At 42.4% G+C, this 21,298-nt stretch overlaps 2 protein-coding genes across 4 annotated transcripts in view; both read right to left on the reverse strand.

Annotated features, from left to right (window-relative positions):
• prkar2aa (protein kinase, cAMP-dependent, regulatory, type II, alpha A) overlaps positions 1–3,015 on the reverse strand; it is a 35,500-nt gene extending 32,485 nt beyond the window's left edge. The window contains exons 1-2 of one of the 2 annotated variants that reach the window (XM_079174983.1): positions 2,369–3,015; positions 1,239–1,518 (exon numbers count right to left, since the gene is read on the reverse strand). In XM_079174983.1, coding sequence (XP_079031109.1) covers positions 1,239–1,485 — 247 coding nt within the window. In that variant the 5' untranslated portion in view covers positions 1,486–1,518; positions 2,369–3,015. Of the gene's footprint in view, positions 1–1,238; positions 1,523–2,368 lie in introns of both variants that reach the window. The other variant, XM_079174982.1, reaches the window with a different exon arrangement.
• A 3,117-nt stretch (positions 3,016–6,132) lies between these two features.
• Positions 6,133–21,298, reverse strand: part of mgll (monoglyceride lipase) — a gene marked incomplete at its 5' end in the record, with an annotated part of 35,788 nt that continues 20,622 nt past the window's right edge. For both annotated transcript variants that reach the window (XM_079175003.1, XM_079175002.1), the window contains 4 exons: positions 6,133–12,540; positions 12,774–12,989; positions 14,977–15,066; positions 15,561–15,671. In XM_079175003.1, the coding sequence (XP_079031129.1) occupies positions 12,409–12,540; positions 12,774–12,989; positions 14,977–15,066; positions 15,561–15,671 (549 nt within the window). In that variant the 3' untranslated portion in view covers positions 6,133–12,408. The remainder of the gene's footprint in view (positions 12,541–12,773; positions 12,990–14,976; positions 15,067–15,560; positions 15,672–21,298) is intronic.

Here is a 21,298-nt window from a genome sequence, read left to right on the forward strand (position 1 = left end):
TACAATCCGTCTATAAAGGAATACAAAGGCAGCCAAATGGCGTTGAACTCCAGGTAAACACTAGTATGGTCTATTACCGCTACGAACTGGAATGGAGTGTGGATCAAGAAATACGCATGCGTGGAAGGCCAGACCGACGCTGACCCTCATTTGTAGTATGAACGGAACAGCATGCGCGACCGGTACAAGTCGGCAGCTGTCCGCGGAATGCAGGAAGTATGTCCAATGCTTTGACCGTCATTAGCTACTTGCACATCAGTGAATTGGATTAGATACACCTACGATAGGTTCACAGATCCTCGCAGCTGATCACAACAAAGCATTACAACCGATGAACTCATTGAGAAAACAGAACCTCCATTCACAAGGTAACAGCCCTTGGCTCCACAGCACACGGATGTGATCTAGGCCACGCTGCTCTCAGCAGCACAGAGGAGAGCTGCGCTATGGAGCAGCTTACATCTTCTGCCAGTCTGACACACACACTGACACACACTAACACACACACACACAGGGGAGTGATGGGAAAGAGACATGGCATCACTTCTGCTGAAAGTAACGCACTGTGTGGGACCTTGATATTTAGAGGTGCAAAGGATACACAGTTCATGAACTCTTACATTTAAAGGTGTACATTGCTGCTAAGAAAAGACTTTTCTTGGAAATATGTGCATCTACTTAATTTAATTGAAACTCTACTTTGATTGTGAAGTTGTAGGCTACATGTGGGCCTATTTCAGTTTTATGGCAGTATGTATCAATTCACCTTCAGTGAAAAGACAAGTGTGTAAAGCCTTCAGGAAGGTCTGTGTAGTCCAGGCATAATTTGAACTTGAGAATTTGCAATGCAAAAGTTTAATTATTTCACAGTTTCTGCAATGATTTGAAGGGAAAGCTATATTTAATAAATGAGATCTTTTAAGGTGTTGAAGCTTTGTGGTTCAAATAATCAACGGTCAGACATAATGTACTATTTTAGATCAGCCAGATGGATGACGAGAATGGAGGAGACCTAAATTAGATGGGTGGCAGATGAGGGCTCTCTGCTCAGTGAGATGTTCTGGGTTCAAGTATCAGTAATTATGGCAGGTCTCACACACTCAGAAATCCATCCCTCAGGAGGGGATGCGATAGATTCTGACTACATCAGTGACAAGGCCTCAAGCCTCACCTTTACTTTCTCTCTGCCACTCTCCAACGCAACAAGTGACAATCACAACAACAAAACATCCACTTACGCTCAAAGTCAGAATCATCGTCGTCATCGTCATCTCCGTTGGACTCCGTTTGCATCGGCTCCCCATCGAACACCACTCCTTTCCCCAGCTTGACGCCGGCACTGGCCCCATCCTGGCTTCTGGTGTCCCGCAAACGGGTGAAGTACTGTACTGCAAAATCCACCAGGTCTGACGGCCTTTGTCGCAGCACCTCCACGGTGTAGCCCTGCAGCAGTTCTGTCAACCCCACCGGTATCTCAATACTCATGGCTGTGTGTGGCGCGGTGGCGGCGTTTGCTATCTATCTACAGAAGGAGGGAAAACGAGTAAGAATTTGTTTTGGTTAAGAGTCATACCTGTGTTTCAGTACTGGGCTGTGATGTCATTAAGGAGTGCTTCATGAATGGGCAGACTTTGACTTTTATGCCAGAGACCTGTGTGCCCTGTGAATGTAATGTGGATAATGACAGCTCTGCATGGCAACTGGAATGCACTGGCACAGCCTGAGTAACTGAAGAAAAAAACCCATCAAGTTTGACAACTTAACAGATACTACACCACCACTACAGGTAGTGTAGCGTTAATGACGTGCATGAAGGGTGGCTGTGACATTGTCACTGAGCGGCCACTTTATCTAGGGTTGAACACACGGTTCACACAGCTGCAGCGAACAGATATGAGCTTAGCATTTGGCATTTGGGACAGATAACCAGAGGCATTCGCTGGGTTTCGGTAACATTAACTACTGAAAGTGAAGCGTAAACGTGGGGTTGGTGGCCAGCTGGAACCGGCTAGCAAAGCAGCTAATTAGCTAATATTCATGACAACTGGTTTACTACGCTGTTCCATCCACAGATATACTTAACTAGACTTACCTATCCAACAAGTAATGACCGCAGCCAACGTGGAGTAGCTGCTGTTCAAGCGCAGTCTCACTTTAAACCCATCGAGTGTTAGCTCTCTTGCTAGCTAGTGTGCCACCTTCAAGGGAGCCTTAACCGTTAGCTGACGCTGTATCATGGCGCACTGGCTGAAGGAGCTAAGCCACAGATAAGAGGCTGGCTGGATAACCGGGGCCATGCAAGCACAGCAAGTTGTACGGAACCGGTAATCCGTTTAGTGAGCTAACGTAACGTTACCGTGTCACTTACGTGAGATTCTGTCTCCCCGGCTAAACTAGCCAGTCCCCTCCTTCTTGGTGTCTTCCTTGTTTTCTCTTATTTCGTCTCTTCTTTTTAGCCAGTCTCTTTGCCAGCGTAGCGACCGGATCCCTCCACAGAAGACACTTGTCCAAAGGTAAAGCCAGCAATGTTACGTTGGCGTCGCCTAGCTTAACGGTTAGATATTTTAGCTTTGCCAGCTAGCTGCAAAGCGATGCTGGCTAAGTTGAGAGGAGAAAGCACTCGACTTCACCGCTGCAGCCTCTTCTTACGACGTCCACGCACTCGGTGAGGGTGGGACTTGATGTGGCGGTACGGAGAGCAGCCTAGCTGACAGGCTAACCGGCTGAGTTGCTAACTACTTGTTAGCAACTGCCCGTTTTCCTTCGCCAACTGCCGTAATGACACCACTCACTTGGAGTAACAAGTCAGCTGCTGTAGACAGGTGACCAATCCTAAGCTCAGCGTTTGCTGCGTAGCGCCACACCGCCGTTAAGTACAACCCGAACTGCCGACGAAAACTATTTTCTAACGTTATTCCAGCAGTGTGGCGGCTTATTGCAACAGGAGAAGCCTGCAAAAATGAACAAAACACACGTTTCCTCCCTCCCGGTGAGCCACTCCACAGCTCTTCACGCACGAATGAACCTCTGACTCCAGCAAGCGCGAGGAGGCGTGGTTACCGAGAGAGCCGAAAGCGTTTGACATTGATTGACAGAAAGCCCGACCAATGATAATACAAGTTTAGAATACCCCAGCCAATTGGATATAATCACCTAACTATAGGCGGGATTCAGGGCAGAATCATATTTATACACTCAGCATTGGACCACACCCACACAAATGGCTTGACATTTTGGTAGAGACTTCTATTAATATTAGATCATAAAAAATAGCCAACGTGTCTGGATCTGTGCAGGCTGTGAGAAGATGTGTTTTACTTTTAATTTATCTTCCAAGAAAACAGTCCTATATAGAGAAAATGCTCAACTTTGTTGCACTTTAATCTGAGGAACCATCAATTCAACACAAATGTTGCTTCTGAAGTGTGTTTCAAAACATATAGATCAGACAGCTGTGTACAGTTGCAAGTCTGCAACATAATGTCTCTATTGAAAGGTCTAAACCCTCTCTTGTATTAGGTGTAAAACAAGTCCTCACAGATTCTCTTCTGTCCTAGTTCCTTTCCTTGCCCTCATCCCTCACTAATTCCCTAGTCTAACTGCCATTCATCTCTCAACCTTTTCCTCCTTCCAAGCCTTCCAAGGCTCTTTGTAGGTCTGTTCGGATAAGACAGCACACTTTGCTTTTATCCTCTGAATGCATATAACACATCTTCATGTAACCCTCTAAATTGCATTTATTTGAATAAATCAATCAATCCAGGATTGTTTTGTCTATTTTTGTACACCGCTTCAGTGCATTACTAATGAGGATTCTTGTCTCCCCTTCCATCTGCTGCCCTTACTTATTTGTTTGGTCTACAGTCAGTTTTCCCCTGCAGAACTGAGACACAGGCGAAGTGGAGCAGGGTTGCTGATGGTGGATCTACAGGTATACCTATTCTGAGAGGCTTCCTAAGCACCACCACAGAGCATGTAGCATCTCCTCTCTCCCATTTCCATTCCTTAGCTGTCACAGAGGTAAAGCCGTTGCCATGGCCACAGCAAGCCCGGATTTAATTCCTCGAACCACTTTCTGATTGGCTTAGGTCTCTGTTTCCAGATCTCCAGGCTCCCTCTGCTGGGAGAATAAACTTTGGAAATAACACATTCTTAAAAGATGTATTGTTTATGTTTTCACAGAGTTTGCAACCAATTCCAAACTGTATTATTTTGCAAAAAACAGATCAAACTCCTCAAAACATATCACATCATTAATATGACATGTCTCAGTCCCACAGGGAGATGATGGAGGTTGTATTACACTGCTGAAATCAATTAGCTTGTGAACCTTTACTGTTTTCCCCTAATTACCGCTGTATGTGAATAAGACTCATGTATCCCCCATTGGGGCATTTTTCAGTTGAAGAATTCCCCACTATACCCACAGGAACATGAACCAGTGGCAGTGCAACCTATTTTGAAAGTGACAGATGAATATTCACACATACAGTCGGGACTCTGGACCTTGGTTTTCCTAGAAGTGCCATCCTGTGGGAGTCGCTGCTAATGCGGTTCCAGCAAATTCCAAAAATGTCTCAAGGAGAGCTGCTAGCCTACATCTTCAGAGAGACAGAGAGGGGGGGGGGGGGGGGGGGGGGGGGGAAATGGGGCAGAGAAAAAAGCAAAGGAGACTGAGATAAAGTGAAAAAAAGATAGTTTGTGTGTTTGTGGATGTTTGTATATCCTGTGTGTTTTTAGTATGTTTCCTCTCCAAACATCACCACCTTGGACTGCTGACATACAGCCAGTTTTCACTTAAGTCGTTGTTAAGTGTCATGAGAATGTTGGAGGGGGAGGAGGATGGGAGAAGAGAGATTTCTCAAGAGGGATGATGAGTAGGCGACTGTACCAATTGCTTGCTGTGATGTGGGTTTCCTGGGAACCTATAGGGTTAGGACTACTGTCTAATTCCTGGAGACAATAACCAAAGGTTTTGACTGTTTAAACTGAGAATCAGTGTTGTAGGAAAACACCACAAAAGATATAGTGTAGCATGTGTTTGATTTAAAGTGTGTTATCAAAATTAGGGCTAATGTAGTACGATTTTATTACATTACGACCTCGGTGTTTGTACAAGAGTAAGGTCAGTGCAAATTCATGCCCTGAGATTGAAAAGTCTGAAAAACCAAATAAAACATAACATATAAATCATTGTAATTTAAAATCTTCAGCCTTCGCTCATTCATGCCTCGCTTATGTGGGCACCAATCTGGAAACACAGCTCAAACTCTACATTCATACAACTGAGGCTGTCTTCAATGAGTTATGTGATGCAATACCGCCACCTACTGGCTGATGTGTGCTTTGAATCTCCCGAAGAACCAAGTCAACTGCTGGCACTATTTGAACCATATGAGCAGCGTTGTCCTGCATCGTACTTGAGTTTGCCCACAAAACACCACATAAACCAGTTTGTCAGGTATACTGACCCGTGTCACATTCAACTTCACTCTGCTGCATGCATTTCATCATGGAAATGAACGTTTCAATCTTCACGTTACTTGCAGCGGGAGGTTAAATCCTTCACTAGATAGTCTACATCCAATGATTGGTCCCAAAAAGTATGCCAGTAATAATAGTTACCTCTTTGAATAATTGAGATATTTTCTTGGAATTAGGGTGAAAACACAATAATAACATAAAACGAGAAAAAAAAGTTTCTCCCACCTGATGCTTTCCTTCTTATAAAGTGTCCAAATATGATTTATTAATAAACTGAACTATGAAGTTAAATAAAAACATTTGCCTTCTCACTGAACCCATTATGAAGAGAAGCTGTAAAAGTATTCCAGTCAGACTGCACAGTTAAACAGTCATAAAGTTTATTCTGTAAGAGAGTGTGGACATCATAGAATATCCAAGTAGTTCAGTGATTCAGAAGTACTTTGATTATTATATTTTATATACAATATGTTGTCACACTTACTAAAATTGTCTAATGCTGATACTCTACTTATTATGAAGGGACTACGACACATCAGTGAAAAGTGTAGGATTCTGACAATATTAAATTGACAATATTAAAAAGTCTGAGTTAAATTAAATGTTATACTGGCCTTAGAGATGTAGAACACAAAAGTTGAGTTTCTTAGTTTTGTTTTGTTTATTTGACAATTTATTTTAAAAAGACACTTACATGGTTGCAACACCAATGTACATGCTCAATGAAAAGAACATCAGGGATAACTCAAAAAGGTCACGAGACTTATTACCAGTTGTCCTCGTAGTTAGATGTTGTAGAGAGGTGTGTGTGTGTGTGTGTGTGCGTGCACGCCTACCTGCCTGTGCAGATAGTGGAGTATGGCATTAGTGGCATAAAAACCTTGATATACAAAAATATACAGTTGATACTTGAGTATTAGCTCAGGTCTTTTCAAATAGTGTCATCCAATGTTTAGTACACTGTTAAAACAAGCAATGCATCAATGTACAAGAAAGACGCAGGACTGTGATGCTTCAACGTAACGTTATGTGGTCAACGATGTCCAATTGACTTCATACTTTATGTCAATGCATGATCATATTCAGGTTTGATTAACATTGTTTCCCATAACATAATGAAAAAAATGTAGAACTATTTTCTCATCACATTTATTCTGTATGTTTTGATGGGATGATGAACATTGCTTATCCTGACAACAATTCACACGTCATTGTCCTCATGTTTTTTAATTGTATCTTAGTTTTCTGTTACAGCCTCCTCACAGACAATTGAAATATAGATCTTTACCAGTAACTATGGCCAGAATTTTTGGTTCATGAATATTACGACACCCGACAAAAGTGCAGAGTAACTGCACAGTACAAGTAATAACAAACCGTGTTAAAGTTTGTCTCCAGTTCTGCCACATATACAGGAGCCAACTGTGACTATTTTAGTGCTTTTAGTACAGCACACATGTCATGTTATGGACAGAACTTCCTGTTTTCAATTGGAAACCAATAGGGGGAAAAAATGTTACACGTTCATCATTTCAGCATCCCGTGGAGGGCAAAAGCCTCCTCTTTAATGTAAAGTGTTGGGGCTGGGGTTTATGAGCTGTATCTCAGCCTGTGCTGAAAGACTCAGAAACAGATTGGACATAAATTCAGACAGACACACCGGTAAATAGAAAGAGAGAGACAGGAAGACTATAAGCAGACAGACACAATTACTGAAACAGAAACAGATGTGACAACCAGAAAAGCAGAGTAACAGAGACACTCATCTGCTTAACGCAGCCCTGTGCAGTTTATCCATATCAAAACACACAATGGTCACAGTAATAAGGCACAAACAACACGAGACCACAGTCCAAAAATAGACGTACGATACGTATTCCCATAAAAATCTTTTAATTGTGTGGAACGCTGAAACATGCTGCTGTTGGAAGAAAACCTGATACCTGCAATTTAGTCCTCGAACGTGTTTTGACCAAATTGTCTTTAATCTAAGATGTAACACAAGATGTTACGAATGCAGAGAGCTACATTAAGTTTCTCACTCATGTGCATACCATTTAAAGTTTGTTTTAAGAGGAGATACCTTAAGATTAAAGAGAAAGTGAAGTTCCTGAAAAGCAAATTTGGGGAAAAAAGTACATTTTCCCAAACCTGTAGAAATCACACGCTGTTGTTAAGATCTTGTTACGAAACATTTTGAAATCAGATGGTTTAAACATTGATAGTTGTGTGACACACAGCACAAAGACACTTCAACACACAGTAGTAAAATACTCTCTATGCAAAATCATATCAGAAACATTGTCATACATTTTTGGGACTGCTGTACATACATACAACCTTGAACCAGTTTCCATCTCAAAAAGTATTATGGAGCTTCATGTAACTGAGCGTCAACAGTAAAAATTACAGGATAGGACTGGTTTATGGTATAAAAAGTGCCTTGTCATGATGCGTAATCAATATATAGTAGCCTATACATAAAATTAAATCCTATAAATACTCTAGAGAAGATAAATAAAGAATTTGTAAAATACATCAGGGGCTTGTTTTTTGTACTTCCATCTAGTATTGTTAGAGATACTATTCTATTGTACAGTGTATTACAGTTACGTTCAGTAATCAAGCAGTCTGACCTCTAGAAGTAAATCAAATCAATCAGCATTGTTGATCAAATCAGCAAGATTTGAATGAGGTTTTTGCTCCAAAATGCAATATCAACCATTTTCAAATGGCATCTGCATTTTCAAATGAAAGATTTTTAAAGACTAGTGTGTAACTTAAGTTCCCAGGGGAGGAAACGATGACAACAACTTGGATCATCTGTATAACATGTTCATGCATTTACAGCATTTTGGAGAAGACCTCTTCAAGTCTTGCTGTCCACTCGAGCACTGACGCTAGACTTCATTCGTGCAAACTCTGCACTGAATATTTCCAGTGCACCTTAATCTCATCAAATTAGAGAAAGACTGGCTTGTGCCCCTCAGTCCTCCATCATATATAACAGCTCTTTTCTTAGAAACAGTCATAAAGTCGAGATACAAATAAAAAACACAGACCCCATTCACCAACCTGCAGGCCAGCTGAATTTCGTTTTGTCAGAAAAGCTGCAGCCAGATTAGTTTCCCCCTTAACATTAACTTCTGTCCTAAATAAAAACGATATTAACAGTCGATTGGATTATTACATATTAACAGAGCAATACTTCTGTACATGGCTATCTCTCAGTATGGCAAACCTGCATACACCTCATGCTTGTACAAGTCCACACACCAGTAGAAAAGGACATTGGCATGACCAGGGGAGGCTGACAGTAAATGCCTTTGCACAATGTGAGGGTTGTGTCAGGGATCACACACCTTTAAGGAATGAATAGGAGTGAATTGAAAAGTAAAAAAAAGTGGTGGATCCCTCTTTTAATTTCACTTATAGTGCTTTGTACACCACTTTTGAATCAAGGCGGGGGATAGATGGGGGCAAAAATACACAAACATTTTGGCCTTAATATTGCAAAGAAGTCATTCTTTGCAAAAATGCAAATAGTGTGTTTTCAGTACAAACAGCAGACCAGCCTGATTTGAATTCAGTGAGTGTGTAGCAGCTCTTGTTATTCACTGCAAGCTGATGACGGTAGTTGTTTGCTCTCTTATCTCCACGCTCACACAAAAGGGAATCCTCGGAGCAGCAAAATGGACAACCAGCTCTGAAAGACCAGCAACGTCTGCTTCACACCCTGCACCATTAGCAAATACACATTTTTCACTGGATGATTTTACTGCCATGGTTACTGACAGCTTCTCTCTCTTCTCCTCTCGCTCCATCTCCGTCTCTCACCACCCCCATAGCTAACGATAGCAGTAATAAGCACTCGTGTAGTCTGACAGGTAGGGCTTTTTTAAATTGACTGCATACGCGTCGGAGTCCATTGTGCAGCCTGAATACCACTGGGACTGTGCAGCCTTTTGTGTGTGCTGTGCCGGCTGCAGCTCAGTCAGGAGTAGATTGTGTTTGAAGTGATGTGATATGAGGTTGAGGTTAACGGTCGGACTCCCACTGGGACCGACGAACACGTTACATCTCAATCTATGTCTGCACCCAAGGTAACCTGATATCTGGCCTGGTGCACTTACATCCTCAACGCCAGGGTCGCAATATTCAGCGGACATTGGGTGAAGGCAGGGTGCACCTTGGACAGGTCACCAAACTATCGCAGAACTGGCACATAGAGACACTCCCTACTCTCTCTGCATGAGTCCCTTTGAACTCTGCCTTTGGACTGAGGGAGGAAACCAGAGAGCCCGGAAAAAACCCACGCTGACAACATGCAAATTTCACACTGAAGAGCCGTCTAGCCACGGGATCAAACCCTGGCCCCTCTATGCTGGAAAGTGTCAGCACGGCATGACAGCGGGCGCGCAATTTTATATCACACTCGCATACAGACTCAGAAACGTCAAGTCTTTGCGTCCCTGAAGGAATTTAGCGAGTTTGATACAGCATTAAGCCGAGCAGGGTCAGTGGCAGGTCAAGCAATGTGTTCCCTGCTAAACGAGTGGCAGCTCTCCGGCCAAAAGACTGACCACTAGGGACAGTGTGGGTGGCTGACAGAAGATGTTCGAATAAGCAGTAGAACAAGGGGCTCTGTGATGGACAAAACAAAGAGCGCTGCTCACCACAGTAAAAAAAAAAAGCTGGGTGACACAGGGTGAGATAGGAAGTGAGATAGGGAGAGAGGGAGGGAGGTAATAAAAAATAAAAATAAAAATAAAAAGAGACAGAGCGAGGCATGAAGCCAAAAATTCATCTCATTCCATCAGTCTTGTAGTAATCACCGTGGTTACACCATGTCCCCCTACACTCTCTCCATGAGGCCCTTTGAACTGATAAAGAAAAAAAAAAAACACTCCTAAAAAAGCCAGAGTGGAACAGTCGAGTCTCTTTCCAAGAACTGCACACGAGATGTTTTTTAGGACATGAGGTCTGAAGTCAACAAACAGACACTTGTTATCTGTTGTTTGAACGGCCACAGAACATTTGATCCCTTTCCGTGTTCGGTGTCGGGGGTGGACGAACTTTAAAACGCTTGACTCGCGCGGCTGGAACTTTCTTATGCTTGATGCAAAGCCTGCTAATTACCGTCTACCTGACAATATAAAATGGTGAGCTCAGTGTGTGTCTGTCTATCGTATAATTAATGGCTACCAAAAATATAGGCTACTGCGACGACATTATTGCTATGGTTTTGTTGAAGAACTATATTTAAGTCCTGAAGTGACAGGTTCATACTTTGGGAACATAGAAAGTAGAAGGGGAAATATTAGCTTGACCACTCGAACTGTAGATGGGATTTAGAGGAAACCTACAGCACACTATTCCTGTTACTAGCTAGAAGGCATAAAGTCTATCTTTTTAATTACTTGGATTAAAAAAAAAAATTGTGTTTTTGAAGCCAGCACTATAATTATCAGTAGTCTCGCCATAGACAGAACTAACGCTGTCAGCAATAAAGAAAGGTCGCAGCCAACATACGCAGCCAACAGCAGGCTTATACCTACAGTCTACATCCGGTGAGTCTGACTGTTCTCAGTCAAATCACTTTCTGTTCCTCCTCGTCTGGAATCTATTGTAGAGAACATCCTGTCCTCCCAAAAAAAACGATGACTACGGCATTGTTCTGAGTTGGATTCCCACTATCCACCCATGCAATAAAAAAAACCCTGCATATATCCATGTTACTTCAAGGTGATTTGGATAAAAGTGTCTACCACATGACAGATGCTGTTGAACAGAGGAGATCTACTCTTTTGTCCACAGTAACAGAGCAATGGGTCCCCTTCGTTTTCCAGCTGGGTCCTAGTCTGCAGTCTGAGCTTAATGAAGTTATAGCCGCGGAGAATGACCCTAACAGTGAAATCAACTGTGACCTTAAAGGTCAAAGGTCAGAGAGGGGGGGGGGCTTTTGAACTTTGCACTCTTCCTCTAATTCCCACTTGCAGAGAGAGATAGAGCAGCTGTACCTTATTAATCTACATCCTCGTCATGTCCATATACACTATTAAGGCTCACTGAAAGAACGATAGTACTTTCCATGGAGAGTCGTTGTGTCCATTGGTAACTCAGTCAATGAATGGAGGTGGTGGGGAAGTAATGTAATACATCCGCGCCAAAGAATCGGGAGATGCAGCAGTCAGGAGAAGAGAGGATTTGTTATATATACACAGTCACATGTGCTTACAGAATAAGTTTATAAGTTACTATATAAGTGTCAAAAGACACTATCAAAACTGTCTCGATCAAATCTGTTTTGTATCCACTGATGTTGTGTGTTACTCATACACTGCTGACAGTAGAGCTATTGCTAACCGACAGCGGCTCCAGAGGGGCTGCCCCCCTGCTGATCCTGACCTCTGACCTGTCTCCTCAGGGTGGATGAGCAAAGAGGAAATGTGCCGGTGCAGATTAAAAAAATTTACAATATCAGGTTTGTCATTACTTCTTAAAACGATCCCACTTGTGTGTATAAATGTGGAGGAAAACTTCATTATTGCACTTTGAACCCCAGCACACTGTAGCTTACATTTTAATTAACTTGAGCTGCACCCCAGTGAGGTCCAATGGAGATGATCACATGGAAACTGACCTACAATAAGAAGTGCTTTCTGACCCCATCATCCAATTTAAATCAGAGTAACTCGGTTTGAGGTTGATATATTTAGTTTTGTACAGTTTGTGCTCAGAGGATGAAGTCATTACGCTTTTTATACAGAGAAAATAAAGTCTTTATGCCCGAATGTATTACCCAGGCCAGAGAGTGTAGTAGTAGTAGTAGTGTTGTTTTGCCTGACTGGAAAGAGAGCAGGCCTCTTGGAATGAGGTTAGCAGTTCCCTTGGAGCGCTGACCGGTTTGTCAAAGTCCCGATTCTAGGAGCCTTGCGGTTGTGGTGATGTCGTAGCGGGGAGGCGCTCTGTGATCCAGCTGCTCACCTCCTTCAGCACGGACTCGGCCACCTCTGGGAGGTCGTGGTGAAGGCAGTGGTAGCCTCCCTCGAAGACCTGAACAGGAGGAGCGAGAGAGTCAAGAGAGAGGGCTTGTTTGAAATCGAAGTCATTTGGAGAACACCACAAAAAAAATGTTGTGCTGGATACAAGTTTGTGTCAATGTGATTATTTCATTTTCTTTGACAGTATTTTAACAGGCAGTCCCACTGAAAAGAATAATTTGAAATAAAAAAACACATTTTTCTAAATCATTTCCATACCATTGTCTGAAAGCAACCCATCCTCACCTTGATTTTCTTGTCTGAGGCCGGAGCGTTCTCGTACATCATCTTGGAGCCTCTGATGTCGCAGAGCTTGTCTTCGTCGCCATGCAGGAGCAGGAAGGGCCAGCTGATGGACGGGATCTCCTTCTCGATGCGCGCCGCCGCCCCCATCAGCTGCATGGCGAACGACACCCGCATGCCACCGTGGAAGTTCAGCTCATCGGCGACATACGACTCCACCTGGCAGGAAAGAGAGAGACAGACAACAAAGGGTCATGGGGCAAAGTGGACAATGCTCAAGTTTATTACGCTTAAGCATCTATATCGAACAAGCACTATAAACTTTGCGGTTTAATCCAAATATCGGGAGAATAAGTGCCTCTATGGGAAAAAACAGAGCCATGAAAGTAAGAAGAGTCCTGGGAAAAACCATGAATGTTGGCAAATTGGAGTAAGGATTATAAATAAATGGATGGGGGGCTTTAATGGAAATACAAATAAGACTCACAGAAAGTAAATGTAACATGCTACATTAGTTTAAATCACAGTTGAGGAGCAGACGGCACACCCTGTTTTTCTTACATCAAACATGAATACTTCCATACGGTCCATAAATGTCACATGTCACACACACACACACATTTCTATTCATCTCACATGCAAACACAGCTGATGGCCCACTCTAACAGAAGCAGCTTCTCACAGGCCACATGCGCTGCTGCTTTAAATAATGAATGACTGTAAGCTGAGACGTGACACAACACGGCCTGTTCAGAAGCTCAGAGAAGTCAGCGACGAAGCTTGTACCCGGACACACATGAAAGGATGTAAAAATAGATACTGTGGGAAATATAATCATAGCAGGATATGGCCCAAGTTTAACCATAAGGAATTAACATTACATATGTCGACGTCATTTTGACTAGTCGTAATTACGCTTTGACCAGTCAGAATTTGTGTTTAAGATATCTATAACTCATCCTGACGAGTCAAAACAACAGTAAGAGATATCTGTAAACCGCAGTGATACACACCCTAAGTGACATGGCAGATATCTGTAGCTCTGTTTTGACTGCTCTAAATAATAGTTGCAGACGTCTTTTTGACGGAATTGTTGTGCATGACGCTGCCCATGCAAGCTTCCCATTGGATATTGGCCCAGCAAAGCACTTGAACAGTGTCAGCCGAAAAAAATGGCGGTTGCTGTTTTGGAGAAGATAGTTAGAAAAAAAGGCCATAAAATAGAAAGAGCTTATCATCGAGGAATGTGTGACGAACAAGAGTATCGTTCACTCGAGAGTTCTTTTATAAGATTTACAGCATATTTATTGTCTCCAGGCATACTCGAGGACCTACAACGAACGATTGCTGCTGATCCCGACATAACTACAGATATCTGAAACATCATTTTGGCTCGTTCAAACTTTATTTCAAGGTATATGTAAATACATTTTGACTCTGCAGAATAAAATACAATTGTCTACAAATAAATTATTACTATACCTAATTCCAGTTTGAGATATCGACAACATCATTTTTGACTCGCTAGAATTCTAAATTCTATCGAAAAAAGGACAATGTAGATATCTTGAATTGATTTAAAGAACTGGAATTAAAACTAGTCACAGTTCAGTTGCAGATATCTGCAACTGAACTGTAGGCGTCGGTAATAAGCAACCCCACACACATTAATGGCAAAAGTAGTTTGAATCTTACTTGTCAAAATGTATTTAGAGATATCTAAGATTAGAGTTTTGACTCGGCGAAATTACTTTTTCAAATATCAGTAATAAGTACAGCTTGCCATAGCTGCCGGCATGTGTGTTTTTGTCTCCTCTGTGGTTTCATTCGAAATACACACGCAGCCAAATACAGTGCACACAAGCGTTGTCCTGTAGGTGACACAGTACATGGACCTGTTTTTATAATTACAAATAACAATGCAACCCACTCAAGGTATTACACACACACACACACACACACACACACACACACACACACACACACACACACACACACACACACACACACACTTTTGAAAAGAATTCTCATTATGTATTGCAGGTTGGTCTTTCCTCCTGAGACTGTAAAATGGAGTTGGTGCATGACATCACACACATGCAATTCTCCCCCTTGAGACCTGGTTAAATAATGTTCCGCGGCGCCCTTCCCTGATATTTCAATGACCGCCCTCCCGCCCAGACGCACACCAACATGTGTCTCTCACCTGCTTCTTGTCCCGTGAGATCCATTTGGAATCGATGGCGCCAAGAGTGAGGCTCGGCAGCATGTGGTTTAGGACCTTCGCCATAAAAACCTGCAAACAGCGAAAAACAAAACACACAGAGCGTTCCAGTTTATTCTCACACATCAACACCTCCCTGGTGGATGTTTCTATCCCTCGCTATTATTATTTTTCTCGCCATCTGACTCGTGTTACAAAGACATACAGCGATGAACATTTTGAGTATGCAGTGTATAATCCACCCGTTTGCATGCAAAATAAAAGCTCTCTTCTCCTTCCATGCAGATTGTCTTTGGCCGTGACACTTGGACACACTTCTATCTGTGAGATTCAGAAAGAGAGTAAACTACTGCTGCTCAAGTGGCACTTACACTAAAAAAAAAATATATATATATTCTATGATAGTAATCTCCCACAGCAGTGCTGAGTGGAGCAAGGCGAAAGAGACTCCTGGGTAAACTGAGTACTTGACTGAATAAAGTGACTCAATTATGAAGGAAAGAGCAGAGGAAACGAGAGCGCAAAGGTGAAGAGGATAGAAGAGTGGACGAGCGATTGTGTGGTACCTTGAACGGCGTGGCCGAGTCTGGGTTCATCTGGACCATCGGAGCTATCAGAACCACTCCAGCAAAGTCACCGGGCCTCTCACAGGCCGTCAGGATGGAGATCGCACCGCCCTGAGTAGGAAAAAAAGCACAGAATGTATATCCTGTAAATTAACTGGGAATTAAATTGCTGAGATATTTTTGAATGGGAGAAACTTGTTTTTCAGTCAATTTGAATGCATTATTTTTAAAGGTGTGATGATCTTCAACGCAGGAGGCATGAGTCAGAGGTGAGGTGCAGCAGTGAACACATACATCGACAACAAGGCTGAGCTCTCAAAGAGGCAGCGCTACAAAACACACCACGTCATCAATACACACACACAACAACAGAAAATCACTCATGACTCTTGTCGCAGTTAATTTATACAAATCAATACAAAAACCTGTGTGTTTCAAGTAATCAATGCAATCTATACATACAGTGTGTGTGAAGAACATGATGCTGACAACTTGGTTATGTTGGCTGGTTTTAATAAACAGAAGTCATCCACACGTCTAGAAAGTACTCCATCATGGAGATTTCCTTTCAGTGGATCCATGTCACAAGCTGTGTCACAGTCATGTGACCTGATCTCAGCACTGTGATTGGTTATTATGTAAAAACAGTGTTGCAGGCAGCATGTTCATTTTTAAATAGTTCAATACTAAAACAAAGTTGATATTGATAATGTTATTTCATATATCTTATGGATATTAATATATATTTTATATATTTAGAAGCTGCCACTGACGAAGAATAAAAGCATTCCAGTCAGACAAACTGAGGACGGAGATAGAAACAAAATCAAGAGGCGCAGTTTCTCGAGATAAAAGCAAATGAAAGCAACTTGAGGAGTTATAAATAGAAGAACGAGCGTGTTTCAATGAGGGGAAGATGATATGCGCTCCGTCTTCGGCCTGTAACACGAGACAGGGAGAGTCTGAGCGAAGTAGGCGTGAGGCTCTGACGCGGGGGGGGGGGGGAGCAGTGGGAAAACTCCTCAGGAGGTCAAGACCGACATAAAACAATCCGTCTTTTGTTCAGACGGGCGTGAATTTCGACCCTGCTCTTTTGTTGCCGTTGCTCTACACAGACGGGGAGAGAAGCGCAAATGTTAACCCACGGCTCTCGGGGCACAGCGAGCACTGTGAAGCTGAGGCGAACGGCAGCTCGAGGCCACACCTTGGCACCCATGCTGACAATAGAGATTGTGATTTAAATCCTGTGACGTAGGGCCCGTGATAATTAACGGCTCCGTGGCGGCCGAGGTTCAAATCAATTCGTCATGGTTCACTTTGTCGGGGTTTCTCTTCTTGAACGCAACAAGTGCAAGTGTCTGTGAGGGTGCACACAGACAGACACACACATGGGCACAGGGATTCTGTGTCTCTCACTCTCGCTCTCGCTCTCTGGGGACTAATTGGCTTCAACTTTGTTTATGCAAGCGTTCTTTGTCACTTGTATGAATATTCATCAGGGCCGGGGCCAATGACAGGCTCACTTCACGAAAGAGGCACCAAAAGACAAAACATTTCCCACCAGAAAATCTCACTTTCTAAAGCACACAAGCGCACACTCACTGCATATACCCACACAAACGACACACAAGTCCAAAGAAGAGGCTGGCTAGCTCCATACCTTTTTTTTTTCTAGTTTACACACACACACACACAAACAATTTCTCCTGGATGATTTAAGCAGCCCAAACTGGTTGATCCGTTCATCTGATACTGTTTGAATATACAGCACGGTAAAAAAGAGGCCATTCTAGGCCATGCCCTTACACACAACCACATACTGTACATTTTGTCCAATTGGCTCCAATGATAGCGAGAGATATGTTTGAATAGGGATGAGGAGGGAGGGAGACTGAGCTAGAGAGACAGAGAAGCCCTTTAAGAAGATGATTGGAGGCCTTCTTACACGTTCTCTCTCTGAACTTTGGTTGAGAGGATGAATACTTGTATTGTCTGTCGGTCTGCTGACAGCGGGTGGGCTGGAACTGTCAAAGATTCTCTGAGGAGGCTAATATACTGACAATATGTGGAATATACAGCCAGCATACTCACATCGCAAAGGCCAACGTTGTCAGTTTCCCCACGACATTTAGAAGTGAAGAAGCCTGTTTGAAAAACAGCAGTTTTGCTCAATAAAAAGTCCAGTGATTTGGATTCAACTCTCTCCAATTAAACAAGCTCAAGCTATTCAGTAAAAAGTAAACAATGATAAACAGGACAAAGCGACAAAAGAATGGCACGATATGAAAGAAAAAAGTGAAATATGGTTTAGCGTAAGGAGAAACTGAATGAGTGATGGAGGGTTAACGAGCTGAACAAAAAGACCGTAAAAGGCCCTGAACAGCAACAAAGCATTACATAAAACTCTGGCACTAAGGAAGTAGGAGAAAGGAGCTTCAGCCAGAAATACTAATGGAGAGGAAGAAAGATGAGGAAGAGTGAGAATGAGCCAGAGCTGAAAGCATTTGTCAGAATTCCCATGAGCTGATACAACACCAACAATGCTCCAGTTCTCGACTCACTGCTTAAACAAATAAGATCCTAAAAAAAGCTGTGAAATAGTCAGTCTGGTCGATCGGACCCAGATTCTACACATTTGTAACTGTAATTTACTTTGTCAGTTTTAATCCATGTTTAGATGTTTTGTGAGGATTCTCTGAGAAATTAACTAATTAACTCATTTGCAATGAGCTTGCAAGCTTTCAAATGCATACACTGTAATTAATCACTTACATCAGGGAGAAAATTATTGCTTTTATTTTACCTTTTTTTGACTTATTAAAGTTTTTTTAATAAGACCAAGAGTTTACAGTCATGCTAGGGAGGTCGTTTCCTGTTAAATTACTCAAAATGATCTTAATTACCTAAACCCATCCCTCAAAACGTCCACAATGGTGTGACAACGGCTCGTAGAATATGTCCTGCCAACAACACCACAATGCAGTCGCGTGGTCATTTGTAGCATTAGTATTGAATCAGTCAGTATTTTTTGACCTGATTATGGCACTAGAGGAAAAGCCAAAGGCTCATCAAAGTTATTAGGACACATTGACTGAGTACAATGAACATGTGTACAGAATGTGTGCCAATCCTGATTTGTGGTTGTTGAGATACTTCACTACAATCGTGAAAACTCTGACCTGCTGGCAGGTTTAGAGGATCACCACAGTCATTCATTAGGATTCCTCCCTCGGGTACTACGGATGTCTGTAGGTGTTGAGATATTTCACTCTGGACCAAAGCGGTGGGCCGACAAAGAGGCCGACATTAGCCGGCTGTTAGCCCGGCTAAAGATAACAAAATGCTAAAGAAACTTGAATCTTACACCACTCATGACCATTTGTCAGGAATCTAGCTTATGACTGCTCAGTGTGAAATATTCAACAAACTTTTTGAATCAAAAACAACTCGGTGCAGCAGTGCAGGTGATTTGTGAGGAGTTGGACATCGTTCTTCACTAAATCTACACTGTTGGGCTCTGCTAACTGCTCCACAGTCTCCTCAGGATGTTATCTTTGGAGCGGCGCGTCTGCACATACTGTAGAATCTACAGGGTGTTCCCATGATCTTGAGGTTTCTGCGTCATCCTGGTCCTGTTAAACAAAGATCTATACAAGCAGAGGAACACGCTAACAGAAACAGGATGAAAGCGTCACGACACTGGGAAGCTGGGAAATGAGGCCTGTGAAAACATAGCAACACAATATGGGATTTGGGTTGGGTTTCCCAAAGTCAAGGATTTTATTTGTTTCCAAGTGAAGGAGAGTAAAATGAGAGGAGGTGAACATAAAGAAACGCCAAGAAAAAGGAAGGGCAGGAAGGATAAAAATGAAACAGGAGTTTAAAAAAAAAGGACGAAGAAAGGAAATGAGAACATTAAATTAAAGCAAAAACAAATTAAAGGAAGTACTGTGGAGGAAAGAGAAGACAGGAAATGAAAGCGGGGGATGGTACCGGTGCACTGGCTTCCATGACAGCACCGCACAAACATCTGATAAACTGACGCAGATGGAGGGATGGACAGAAGGAAGGAAACAACAGAGAGAAAAGAGGGAGGAGGGGATGAGAAAAAGAAGAGGGCAGAAGGAAGAAAGGAGGGAGGTGCTACCGTGACTTCGGTCGGCTCTGCATTAATATTTACAGACTCTGATGTGTAAACACACTCTAAGCCTCCATCTGGGATCCCACAGTTTAATTTACACAACACTATTTGCGTCCGTGCTCCTACGACCTCAGGTTGTTTTGAATGCAGCGTCAGTCTTTATCTAAATACAGTACTGCAGCACGGTAAAGCACAAGCCATAAAAGGGTTGCACAAATAGACTCGGTAACAGAGTGCTGTTTGAAACATCTGAAAGCCCAACTGATGGCGTTTAATATGACCTCATTATAAAGAGAAGCTGTTGACAGTGTGATGAAAAAATCAAAAATCAAATGGTTTTCTCACTCTCTCATAAGTCATTAACGGAATGTAATCCATTTCTCACTTTATAAGCCATCAGGTCTGCAACTATAAGTGTTAGCAGGTCATTATTAAAGGGTTCTTCCACTACAGCATTGAAGTTCAACAACAGTCCTTCCCAGAAGACAGACGCTTCCTTGTATATTCAACCCTGGCTTGGAAATGCTCTGCAGCTCTTTTGATGTAACAGCCCATGCAGGTGGTCTTCCAGATAAATAACAAGAGCTAGCAACTGTATAAAGACAAAGCTGGTGTTATGCTAAGGGAGGACATACAGTACACCATGAAGAGGCATTGATCCTCAAACCCAAAGGTTGTTCTCATGAATTACTTGCTACTGAGCTAAAGCATTTATAAAGTATTTATAAAGACACATAACATAGAAACCTTTATAAATTATGCCTTCATAGATAGGGTTACTGACTAACTAACGTTAAAAGCTCAATGTCTCGAACATTTCAATATTTTTTCCAACAATATAGATGTTGGAAGCTCGTCATATCTTCTGTAAAAAATACCATTCAATACAAGCCCACTGAATCACTGCTGAGCTGTGAGATAACAAGGCTCCATGCGTCTCATTACAGACCAGTTCTGTAATGAATTTGCATTTATCCTCTGTGTTCCCTGCATGAAAAGAGTCTGCCAGCTGTGAGCAAAAAGACTAAAAACTGTACTGTGTGTGTGTTGGGCCTGAAATGTTTCTGACTAACAAAGGTGGTGCTGACCGCACTCTGTTCAAAGACGCTCTTGTGTCCTGTCCTGTGTCGGTCCAACACGAGATATTACACTCCAGACAAAGCTGCACGCATGGAAACATGTGTGTGTTCTGTATGAATACTGAATCTGAGCGGCTTGCTCATCTGAGACAAATTAGTACAAATTATCACTCATCAATAACATTTGTGTTCTGTCAGCTGCAGTAAGAGTTAGTGGGTCACTGAGCAAAACAGTGAGAGGGCGTGATGTTGAAGGCCGCTCTGCGAGAAACTGAATGGTTAAAAATAGTTTCCTGGCCGGCCTTGATGCATTTTGTGTCCAGGCATTATGTCATTTCTTCTCAATGAGAATTCGGGTAGATTTCATGCAGCCACATTTAAGTTGTTTTTTTTGCTGCTGTCTGCATCGCATTTAACACAGTTTTAACTCCCTAAATTGAACTCAGTCGAACGGAAGACCAAAGAAATGTGGATATTAATAATAAATAAACTTGTTTTTGTATTTGCAACTTTTTTGC

Source organism: Pholis gunnellus (genome assembly GCF_910591455.1).
Source record: "Pholis gunnellus genome assembly, chromosome: 2".
Lineage (NCBI taxonomy): Eukaryota > Metazoa > Chordata > Actinopteri > Perciformes > Pholidae > Pholis > Pholis gunnellus.